The 12,500-nt window shown below is 46.4% G+C and overlaps 1 protein-coding gene across 1 annotated transcript in view; it reads left to right on the forward strand.

The window, feature by feature from the left end:
• The first annotated feature begins 6,866 nt into the window (after nucleotides 1-6,866).
• pde3a (phosphodiesterase 3A, cGMP-inhibited) overlaps nucleotides 6,867-12,500 on the forward strand; it is a 38,475-nt gene continuing 32,841 nt past the window's right edge. Inside the window, exons 1-2 of the mRNA XM_084466295.1 lie at nucleotides 6,867-6,997; nucleotides 7,103-8,112. Of these exons, the coding sequence (XP_084322421.1) occupies nucleotides 7,138-8,112 (975 nt within the window). The 5' untranslated portion in view covers nucleotides 6,867-6,997; nucleotides 7,103-7,137. The remainder of the gene's footprint in view (nucleotides 6,998-7,102; nucleotides 8,113-12,500) is intronic.

Genomic DNA, 12,500 nt, shown 5'->3' on the forward strand with positions numbered 1-12,500 from the left:
ACCTTTCAAAACAAGTAGAATAGCCTTGATCTAAATCTATTTTTAGCTGCTTCAATATTTGTTTAAATCAAAAGGTGTCCAATGTAACTTAAATTTTAAGGTCAGCTTTTGGAACGATGAACACACTGGTCCCTGGCAGTTTTAAACAGTGCTTGCAGCACATTGTGAGTCGTGGTCAAATAATAAACCAATCACTGGGCCGCGCTGTATTGGGACAACAAACAAGACATTATGAATAGCAAACAGGTACGGCGCAGACTATTAGCATAATGTTCAAAGGCACACAACGGTGCACGCTGAATGGGATCCTTGTATGTGGAATAACAAGAGGCTCTCAGAGTCACAGGCATACACACACACACACACACACACACACACACACACACACACACACACACACACACACACACACACACACACAGACACAGACAGACAAAAGTCTGGTCTGTAGATTAGACTTAAACGGTCAGGCTGTTAATAGCACTGTTCTTCTTTGTCTCACTCAAGACTCTTCTCTGTCCATTTGTCTGTCTGTCCGCCTGTCTGTGTGTGTGTGTGTGTGTGTGTGTGTGTGTGTGTGTGTGTGAGAGTGTGTGTGTGTGTATGTGTCTCTCTCTCTCTCTCTCTCTCTCTCTCTCTCTCTCTCTCTCTCTCTCTCTCTCTCTCTCTCTCTGTTTCTCTTCAAATATACCTCAGCTCAGTTTGCACACCCAAAAAGAAAAAAAATAAGAGCCATTTCCATTTAGATGTGACTCAAGGGGTGCGTGGTGACCCCCTTTAGACCTTAGTGTTGTTTAATTCATGATTTCATCATCATGGCAACTGCATTATGGTACATATATGGGTATGTTTCTTCACCCATGCTGCTCAGTCCCTTATTTGGCTGGCTTACAGGGAATAATGAATGGTTTATCAGTCGATGTGTGTGTTCATGTGGTTCAGGAGGATGCATGTGCATTGTGTGTGCTTATGCATATGTATTTGTGTGTGTGTGTGTGTGTGTGTGTGTGTGTGTGTGTGTGTGTGTGTGTGTGTGTGCATGCACATGTGCGTGGCGTGTCTTTGTCTCTCTTGTGTGTGGGTGGTGTTTTCCAGCTTGAGATGCGTGTGGAATGGCAGCAGATTTCCCAGGCAGCCCCGCTCTCTGTTTAATCAGACAGTGGAATTGGAAACAGTTTCTGTCCAGTGCTCAGGCCTGCTCGTTAGAGCTTACTGCGTGTCATATGGACACACTTAAACATCCATGCACACATAGGCACGTTGCATACAGTTTGTCTGCCACAGAGCCTTGCCTGGGACACAGTCAACAGAGATACTAAGATTAATACACAGAATTATTACAATTCCTTCTGGTTTCTTTTTCTATTAGGTTCTGTTAATATTTAGGGTTGCTTTGAATTAAAATACATGATGTTGTTATTTTTTACTAAATAAGAACTAAATCCATATTATTTTGCTATGTCAGAAGTCACTTCATCTTTAATGCTTTATCATTCTAGAGCTACAAAGTAGTCTAGTTGCCATAGTGATTCTCATTCAGCCTGATTCTAAAATATTCAAGATATTTGGAATTGGCCTTTGGAAGAGCGTCCATGTAACATGTCGAACACTCATATCAAAACAATCAAAGGGTTATTTGTTCAGTTTAAATTGCATTTTTCGATATGGCACTGAATGAATAAGTAACACCCTAAAGCATACACCAACATACACACACACACACACACACACACACACACACACACACACACACACACACACACACAACGTGTACACACACACACACACACACAAACACACACGACCACAGACACACATGCACAACCACACACACACACACACACACGACCAAACACACACACACACACATACACCACACACTCACTCAACAACAGCAGCAGCAACCACAACAACAAGAAGCCCCTATCAGTGTCCTGATATAGCAGCAGACTTTGTTTCCACAGATTCCTGGAGGTCCGGCTGCCACAGCTTATCATGCTGCTACCTTAAGGACCTTGCGTCGCCCCGGGAAGAGGCTTGTCTAGTGGGAGCCCACGGAGGAGGGAGGAGCCGGGGTCTGGCTGGGCTTCCTGCCCCGGCCCGGGTGAGATCTACACCGAAATGAGTCCAGGTTTTAAGCACCAGGATTTAGCAGGTTAGCAGGTGTGTGGGGCCTTGCTATTGCAGGAAAGCACTGCAGGGAAAGTGTTTCATTCGCGTATCATATGTGTTTATTGGCATTGGGGTACGCCGTGGGTTCTCGTGCTAAGCCTGGGATTGGATGGTGTTGCATGACGTGGACGGTTATGAAAGGTATTTGTGATTGATGGACTAGGTTGACTTTAGGAGCCTTCAAGGTGATGAAGTAAATCTACACCCCCCCCCCCCCTCCCGTGCGTCCACACAGTGCTGTCCTCACACGACCGATTTCCCCAGAGAGGTTCTGTTGACACGGACGTCTTGAGGAAATCTGGGGGCAGCTGGACAGCTCGTGACACAGAGGTGACTGAACAGGAAGGCCACGTAATTTCTGTGCAACGATGAGCGTCAACAGCACCCATGATAAGCCACATACAGTATCTGCTGTTTGCTAGATGGCAATATTATTCCGAGAGGAGAAAAAACATTGTTGCTTTAGGTTCAGGCTTCCCAGCTGATGTTGGCAATGGAAAAAGGCAATGGAAATGCAACGGCCTTGTGTCATTAACGATTCTGCATCCACCTCCACCTCTCTACGGCCATAGCTCAGCCAAGTTCCCCCTCGCATGCAATGCCATCTGTTTTGCATCGCATCTGACACCTCTGCTCACAGAACTGCCTTTACTTGTTGCGAAACAGCCGAATATAAGTTATTGCAAGTCGAACCTTTCAGCCACAAACACGTAACTTACTGAATCAGCGTTTTCATCCGTTGAGAAACTTTGAGAAATGTTCCAGGTCATTTTTTGTGCGTGAACTACAGCACCACTGTTTGAGATGTATCCTTGGCAACTAGCAGTAAACTGTGCTTGAGTTCTGTGTGTGTGTGTGTGTGTGTGTGTGTGTGTGTGTGTGTGTGTGTGTGTGTGTGCGCTTGTATTTTCTTCTATGTGCATTCTCTTATATAGTGTAAGTATGTTTGTGTGTAATTTCAATTTAATAATGCAAATTAATTGTTTACTCTTATAGTCTCATTACATTATTTAATAAAGCACAGATTTCATAGTTTGTGTAAACATGATTATTTATGTATTTGCAGTACAGGTTGCTTGCTTAACAGCAAGTATAGGTTGAGGTTAAGTTTTACTGTTTGCAATTGTGGGAGATTCTGCAAGTATTCATGGTTGTTTATTCAAGATAATGTCGGGTGCCATTCCCAGACTCTATAATCTAATTACGGAAGGATCATTTTCAGTGGGAAAAGTGAGAAAACAACTTTTTAATGTCTTGCCGTTGTAGCCACAATATTAAAATGGCTCCCCTCACTCTGTCTTCCAGCTGATTGGTTTAAGCATCATTTTTGTACCTTAGGGGGTTTATAAATAGAGTAGAGGGAGGCAGTGAAGTTACTGAAATACAGAAAGGCAGAAGATCTGAGTTCTTTGTTCTGGGACGAGGGTGAACTAGAGGAGGTGGATAGATTGTCTGGTCGGGAAAGAGGAGGAAAGAACACTTTTTTTTGCATATTTAAGCGGACCATCAGAACAGTTTTGAAAGAGATGATTGTAATTATTGTAGGGAAAGAAGTCACATGACAATCTAGTGAATGGACAAACTTTTACCCTGGTTTGGGCCCCGTGTGGGATTCAAACCAACAACCGCTGAACACACGTTGGACGCCATGTCCTTGTTGAAAGAGTGTCCAGGCTGGCTGTCGCAGGGCGCCGCAGCCTTCACATAACATGGCCAGTGGTTTGCAAAACATGGAGTGGCAGAGACAGGAAGTGAGAGAGGACGTCATCGCCCTGCTGCAAAGCCTCTGGAGACACACTCCGCACTTGTCACCTCTGACACACACACACACACACACGCTTACACACACACACACACACACACACACACGCATACAAACACACACACACACACACACACACACAAACGCACACACACACACACACTTACTGCTTATTGCAGCCACTCACATTTCCGATTAAAGATATACACAATACACAGAGAGACGAACAGACACTCACACACACACACACACACATAAAACCTGACGCACAAAGAGTTGAAGCAGCAGCCTGCATTCTCCTTCCAGGGGCCAAGACAGTCTGTTGTTCATGGCCGACTGACTGCTGTCCTGACGTCTGGTTCTCCCAGGTTTACCATTAGGACTCATTTATGCTCTTATTCAAACACGTTACAACAACCCTCAAATATTTCACAGCTAAAATCAATGAAGAAAAAGATAAAAGATGAAAAGAAGCATTTTATTAAAGTTGGAATTGTATTTTACATTTTTATGTCATGAGAAATGTCATGTTTAAAGGGGTGGATTATAAGAATTGGTGGTGTGTGTGAGTGAGTGAGTGAGTGAGTGAGTGAGTGAGTGAGTGAGTGAGTGAGTGTGTGTGTGTGTGTGTGTGTGTGTGTGTGTGTGTGTGTGTGTGTTTTATGTGACTTCACCTTTTGAGCAGCATTCCAAAACAACAGCAATTAAGCAGAGATATTTATGAATGGGATATAAATGGGAATAACAACAGAGGAGATAATAACAAGCCTCTCTACTCAGAGTAAAGTTCACTCATTAGTTTGAAACGGATTGCAAAAGGGTGAGAAATGGGAAAAGCTTTCTTTTTACCATGCTTTTGGCTCATGGGCTAACTCGTGTCCGTGCCAGGTTTCAAAAATTGTCCTCTGATGTTGCAGTGTCTTGTAGTGCGTTTTTAGTCATATCCTGTGGCTAAAGGTTTAAGAGGGGAAAGACTTTGAGGGTGAAAATTCACAACTCAGTTTAGGTTTGGATCAATAGTGTAATTGTAACATCTAATGACATAGCCATGATTTCCAAGTGCTATTATTATGGGTAGGCTGACACTTATCTAACGGCCTGATTACAAAAAGGGCCCTTACCATAAAATTGCATGTTGATGATTAAATTAAATGTTTACATGTGGTGTACACAATGATGCATGCTGTGAAAAGCCATTTTCTGTAAAAAAAAAAAAATTCCAAGATCTGAAAGCTGAAAGAATGCCCGTTCCAGATTGCACTTGGCTCACGCTCCAAAGACGGATGAGTGCGTTGCAACACTTCCTCCACACAAGCGGAGCACGGTGCTCTGGAAAGCATCTCGCAGAGCAAAGGTCAACCTGTGTTATTATCGTGTGGTACCACTGCCAAGAAAGAGATTGCCTTGTGTTTAAGGGGCTGATGTACATCACCAAGAGGCGAGCAGCGGCTCGGAACCAAAGTGTGAACACTTGCCTTATACAGTCACAGAACAACACGGCGATTCAAGTAGTCCAATGTTAACAGCTGACAGCTGTTTTTAAATGACGTCTGAATGAATTCCTCCATGCGCTGCTTTTTAAAACATGCAAACGCTCATTAATATAATAAAAAAATTGAAAGGCCTCACAACGTCTTCAAAAACAATACAGAGAGCAAAAACCTATGAGCAGACAGCTGAAACACGGCGGTTCACCTCATCGTGGTTACCTCCGTATCATCGGTGGAACATGGCTGCCACCGCACCGCACAATGTCATCTAAGCAAACGCTTTAATCCATCGAGCTGTTGTCGATAGTTTCAGACAGTTTAAAATAGTATCGGACCGAAGATCGACGGAATAACAGCCGCCGCGTGAGCTCTAAAGATGAAAATCTTCACGGGATCAAACTGCCTGTGAGAGTAATCCTCTCAGGGGGAATGTAGGCCAGACAGGTGCAGGCTGCCCGGCCGTCCAGGGCCACCGCCTCCCAGACGCTCACACACAGCAGGCCAGGACCACAGTGCATTTGTGGATTAGGACGGCTAAATTATACCATCCTAATTCCTGTGGAAAAAAAACGACGATTTAGCTCCACTGAGTGGGATGCTTCTGTGTGTGTGTGTGTGTGTGTGTGTGTGTGTGTGTGTGTGTGTGTGTGTGTGTGTGTGTGTGTGTGTGCGCGCATGCGTGCGTGCGTGCGTAAAATAAACTGTAGTGGAACTACTACACATTAATTGCACTCTCAAAGAATCACAAACAGAATGAAATCTGGATGCATGTGCTAAATGCATGGGTGGATTAATAAACATGTGAGATATGAGGTCCTGCTGATTTACAGCAAAGGCGTAAGTGTGTAGACTGTACTCATAAATATGAATTATGCTAATGAACACAATTAATGCCGTCGCTGTTCCTCGCCGCATCCATATTATTTGCCGGTATAATTGAGCTGTGTTTGTTATGATTGGTTGGATAACTTCCTCAGGAGCTGCGGGGGTGAACACCCACAGGTCAGGAAATCTCCTTCTAAACATGGCTCCCATCCACTCTGCACTAAGTAGGAGGGAGAACGTGTGTGTGTGTGTGTGTGTGTGTGTGTGTGTGTGTGTGTGTGTGTGTGTGTGTGTGTGTGTGTGTGTGTGTGTGTGTGTGTGTGTGTGTGTGCGTGTGTGTCGCCCAGCCACAAAACCAACAAAACCGTTTTGGGGCTGAAACGTGACGAGTTACCGGAGCGACACAAAAAGGGATAGTGTCTAATGGGAGGGAGGGGGGAAGGAAAATAGAGGGGGGGGGGGGGGGGGTAGGGAGAGAGAGGGAGGGGGGGGGGGATAGGGAGAGAGAGGGAGGGAGGGAGAGAGAGAGCGTAGACCCCGGCCTATGAAACCAGAAGTTTGAAGCCAGGTTGTGTTTTGGTTCACACAGGTTGATCATCAGGAGTTACTGAACATTAGGAAAATGAGACATTTTCAAACTTCCCAATGTATTTATTCCTTGATGTGGGGGTCATTTGTGTTATTCCCTGAGTGACTCTTGTTCTAGATTGCGTTTTTGGAAATCTGATTGAGGGACCGAGTACCACAGGTAACACACTCCCACAAACACTGCCTTATTAGGCCTATTAAGCTAAGTTTCATAATGCACTGAGAGACACTCACACAGTCTGCATCTATTTTGTCTGCCACCCAGGACGGTCAAACCCTTCCGCCTTGGCTGATAGGGAGATGGCCTTGGATGCAGACAGCGACAACAGAGGTTCGTCGCGGAGCGCGCATGAAAAACATCCTCGGGCGGCGTTGGAGCGCGGCGGCTATGTGAGAGCACGTGTGAAGCCCCTGCGACGGGACGCCGACCACCGTCAGTCGTGGCCGAGACGCGGAGCAGCCGTGACATGGAGGAGTTTCCGAGGAGCGTTGTCTGCCGTCTGCGTGGCTTCAGTCTCGCTTATTCTCGCTCTGCTGCTCAGATTGGTCGGTTGGGACGCAGGCCTGGTAGGCGCACTACATTACAGCCACGAAAATAGCAGCGAGTCCCGTCCTGGCCGTCGTCGTCTTCATTGTGCAGCAGCAGCGGTAGCGAGCGGCGCTGCTGAGCTCCTCCTAGCCGCGTGGTACCTGCTTTCTCCCGCGTTTACCCTCGCATGTGCCTTCTTCTGGATCGGGCTTTTTCTGCGTCGCCGCGGGGTAGGAGTCCGGACGGCTGTGTGGTCGCTGGCGGTGTGTTGCCTGAGCGAAGCGGCGGCACAGAGCCTCCCGTCCCGCGGCCGCGGTGCAGAGGAGCAGCTCGTGTCTCTCCCGGTCACCCTGGTGGTCCTCGGCTGCCTGGCCGGTGGGACTCTGCGGGTCGTCACGGGGCTGGCCCAGGGAGTGTCCTCGCTTGTCTTCATCAGCGGCATCCGGGTGGTCTCACTCGTGTCTCTGAGCGGAGTCGGGGCCTGCTGGAGACCCTACCTGGCCTACCTGCTGGGGCTGCTCGGGGTTTTGCTTGCGAGGTATGCTGACCGGCTCCTGCCGGCCTCAGGGACCAGCGGGACGGGGTGCTGTGGCTCTGTGACCGGGGCGAAGGAGGAGGACATCCCGGTCTTCAAGCGTAGACGGAGGTCCAGCTCCATAGCGGCCTCGGAGATGATGGCTCAAGCGCAGAGCAACAGCAAGTCCCACCGCAGGACCTCGCTGCCCTGCATTCCGCGGGACCACCAGGTCAGAGCTCGGACACTTGTCCCATTCAAAGTCACACGTCAGGCGTGTAGCTTAGTTCTTACCATCACACTCGTTGGCGTGCTTTTTAGTGATGACATAAGATTTGGGACAGCTTTGCCCAAACATGCTTACGAATAAAAAATAATATCTAAATAAATAATAACATTTATAATCATACAAATACAAATAATAATGATTATATATTATAATTATATCGATCATATAATATTAATAATAATAATGATGCTATTAATAATTATAATGGCTATCATTTTGGATAATAGCATCATAATAACATTATATCATCAATGTTTGATGCATTGGATATCCTGGTTTATGATTGGCTTATGACGGAGTTGTGCAGGGCATGAGCCGCTTCTCTACCTCCTGACTGACGGCTCTGAGTCACCGCGCGGGACCGTGTTTGTGTTGCTGATAAGCAAATGGACGACGATGCACTTAGCAGGCTAATGCCGCGGTCGAGTGGTCAGGGGAGTGGTGTAAGATTGCAATTACAGCCTCACTGTTTTCTTTGTTGTGTGTGTGTGTGTGTGTGTGTGTGTGTGTGTGTGTGTGTGTGTGTGTGTGTGTGTGTGTGTGTGTGTGTGTGTGTGTGTGTGTGTGTGTGTGTGTGTGTGTGTGTGTGTGTGTGTGTGCGTGCGTGTGTGCGCGCTCTCATCTGTGCGCACGTGGAGGCTACGTTCTAGGCTAGATGTGATCCCAATCCGAAAATATGAAGAAATCACAGGTGAAGGCGTATTTTGTTCCTGGGTTCCTATGAACACTGGATGTGGCGATGAAGTTGTACCTGATGAACAGATGTGTGTGTTGTCTAAAAAGCTACATCTTTGGTTGTACATGGACATGCGATATGGAAGACATATGCGCATACCTCCTTTGCATTTGCGATCACTGTCATGGCAGGCAGTGTGGTTTGAACTCATGTTTCTGTGGTATAATAACCACACAAAGTTGCTAGCCTGCACCCACACACCCAACCCCCCACACGCACACACACACTGACACCCATACACATGCATGCATACACACACACACACACACACACACACACACACACAGTTTTTGATACTTTGTATTATTTGAACTGATCCTACGTTTTCTTTCCTCGTGTAGCGTTTGGTTCTCTGAGCCACTGCCTCTGATGGGACTCATGCTCCTAGTGACAGCTTACTGTGAGGCCCGGCATGAAACAATACCTCTCACATCTTCAAGCATGCAGATTCAACTAGAGGAATTTGTTTGAGTAAAGCAAGATACCTCATACCTCAGATCATCAGGTTTGCTCTGATGGCTTTTTTAATGAATGCTTTTTTTCCATCTGGGCAACCTGTTTTATAACTGTAGATTATGAGCTAAGCATCCATCAACAATTGAGATTCTTGAAATATTTTTGTGTGCTTTGTCCTCAACTGCTAAATACATTCTGGTGTTAGCTCAAGGATTAGCCTACGTTGACAGTCAAGCGGAATTGTGAAATGTCTTGGCAGTTTAAACAGTCTTACTTTCAGAGAACAATATACAAAGAGGACAGGGCAGCAATGTTCCTGATGGACCACACAGCCAGTGGGTCTCTTCTCAGTAGCCCATCTATGGCCAAGATGGAGAACAGCATAAGCCCCTTCCCATTTGTACTAGACCCTCCCTCTGTCAGTTGTACTAGACCCTCTGTCAGTTGTACTAGACCCTCCCTCCATCAGTTGTACTAGACCCTCTGTCAGTTGTACTAGACCCTCCCTCTGTCAGTTGTACTAGACCCTCCCTCTGTCAGTTGTACTAGACCCTCTGTCAGTTGTACTAGACCCTCCCTCTGTCAGTTGTACTAGACCCTCCCTCTGTCAGTTGTACTAGACCCTCTGTCAGTTGTACTAGACCCTCCCTCCATCAGTTGTTCTAGACCCTCCCTCCATCAGTTGTATTAGACCCTCCATCAGTTGTATTAGACCCTCTGTCAGTTGTACTAGACCCTCTGTCAGTTGTACTAGACCCTCCCTCCATCAGTTGTACTAGACCCTCTGTCAGTTGTACTAGACCCTCCCTCTGTCAGTTGTACTAGACCCTCCCTCCATCAGTTGTACTAGACCCTCCCTCCATCAGTTGTACTAGACCCTCCCTCCATCAGTTGTACTAGACCCTCCCTCCATCAGTTGTACTAGACCCTCCCTCCATCAGTTGTTCTAGACCCTCCCTCCGTCAGTTGTACTAGACCCTCCCTCCATCAGTTGTACTAGACCCTCCCTCAATGGCTTGTGCAGTCTTGACCGGGTGGGTCTGGAGTGGTTAATGCAGGCGCACACTGGTCCGGGACCAGCTGCTGTGGTCTGAGGGACGCCTAATTGCACAAGGCTCATTGGTTTCCAGGGAACCTACTTTCTGTATTATTAGACGTCCCCCTTTTCCATTCCAGCCACTGGTCTGTCGGAACAAGTTGACAGGACTGTTGACAAATTAGACCCAATACACACAAACACACACACAGATACAGACAGACACACACACACACACAGAGACACCACCAGAGCACTTAGATATGTCCCTAGGAACCTGAAAAGACCCCCGGATGCTGTGGACACTGTGTCCTCCACCAGGCTAACCTCGCTGAGAAGTTTGTACTGTCCTTGAGATGGAGAGAGTGATATAGGCAACAAAGAGACATCAGTGTGCGTCTGCATGTGTGTCTGCGTGTGTGAATAGGTGTGTGAGTGTGTGTGTGCGTGTGAGAGGTTATGACGTATGTTCTTCATTCTGTTATACTTTGTCCAACCCCTTTCTGCGGTGTCCGAGACTACTTGAACAAACTGCATTTCCTAACGCTTTATAAATTTGATAAACACAAAAAATATTTTTAATTAGGCTAACTCTATCTACATACTGTATGAGTCCACTGGCAATAACAGCCGGCCCGTTTAACTGTCAACATTGTTTGATACTGACTTCCTCGATCACGTTGTTGCGATGCATTTTTGTTTTCCGCTTGTGTTTTGCCAACAGTGAGGATATGAGGTTTGTTCCACACGTCTCGGCCACCATACCTTTCCCATTTCCTTTCACATTTGAATACAAACTCACACGCGGCCCCCCACACACACACACACACGGATAAACACACACACACACACTGATAAACACACACACTGATAAACACACACATAAACACACACAACCACACACAATGATAAACACACACACACACACACACAATGATAAACACACACACATGTGTTCTGTGCATGTAGTAGATGATGGCTCCAGAGTGCAGCTGTACCTGGAGGTGCAGGGTGACTCTCTCTCCCTGGCTGTGCAGTATTTATGAAAGCCTGCGCTGCTTGCCAAGCCAGCATCAAGAGAGGCTCTCACGGACGTCTTGAGAGCTGGCTCCGCTTTTTGTTGGACATGACCCTTTTTAGGCCTTGTTATGTTAAGGTAATGTTATGGATGAAATAGCCTGGATTGTTATATAATTGTAACATCTGAAATGACCATCTTAAATGTTTTTCGTTTTGAAGTCAGATATGTTAGGTTATTGTTTCTGTGCTCTTCTCTGTTTTGTTGTTTTGTATATTAAAGCAGAGTTATCAGAAATATAAATCAGTAAACACAAAAACACAGATATCTGAATTACATCATTCAGATATCCGACTTACTTCAAATAAGTCACAGAGCATTTAGCAAACAAGGCTAGTTTAGCTATGTGGGTTATACACAAGGTGTTAGCTAGTCGTTGCTAGTCCACTGCCCCGGTTCACCAAGTACAACGGCAGAATAGTTGTTGTTGGCTGTTTAGAAATGGAGGACAGACCTTGAGAACGTGTTCGCTGTGTTACATAACCTATTCATCATCTCATCTGTGTCAAGGAGTGATGGAGCAGGAGGAGGAGGAGGGAGAGGAGGTGGAGAGAGGGGGGGGGGGGGGGGGGAGTGAGAGGAGGTCGGAGGTGGAGGGAGTGGAGGAGGGATGGAGGAGGAGAACGGGAGGAGGAGGAGGGAGTGGGCGGAGGAGGGAGAGGGAAGAGGGGGGGAGGAGGAGGGGCCTTCTCTAGCTCACTTAAAGCAGGAGGAGGTGGGTTGCTCTGAGGGCTGTATGAGGGAGTGCTTCATGTGCTCTGTTTGACGCACATCCATTTCTGGGGAATACACCAGCCTCTGGTTGCCCGTAACGGTTGACATTGCGTGGCGTCGTGTTTAATCTGGGTCATTTATTAGTTAGCGTCATCAGTGTTATACTTGAGCATTTATTTTGGGGAAAAAAAGCATACATATATTTAGTCATATTTGTTATACCTTTAATATAGTTTACTATTGAAATTGAATCGAAACATTGTCTTTGAAAGGGTTTGATGTGTGAAGGTCTGCACTTATTTTTCAACTGT

This window comes from Micromesistius poutassou (assembly GCF_964030765.1).
Source record: "Micromesistius poutassou genome assembly, chromosome: 4".
In the NCBI taxonomy this organism is placed as follows: Eukaryota; Metazoa; Chordata; class Actinopteri; order Gadiformes; family Gadidae; genus Micromesistius; species Micromesistius poutassou.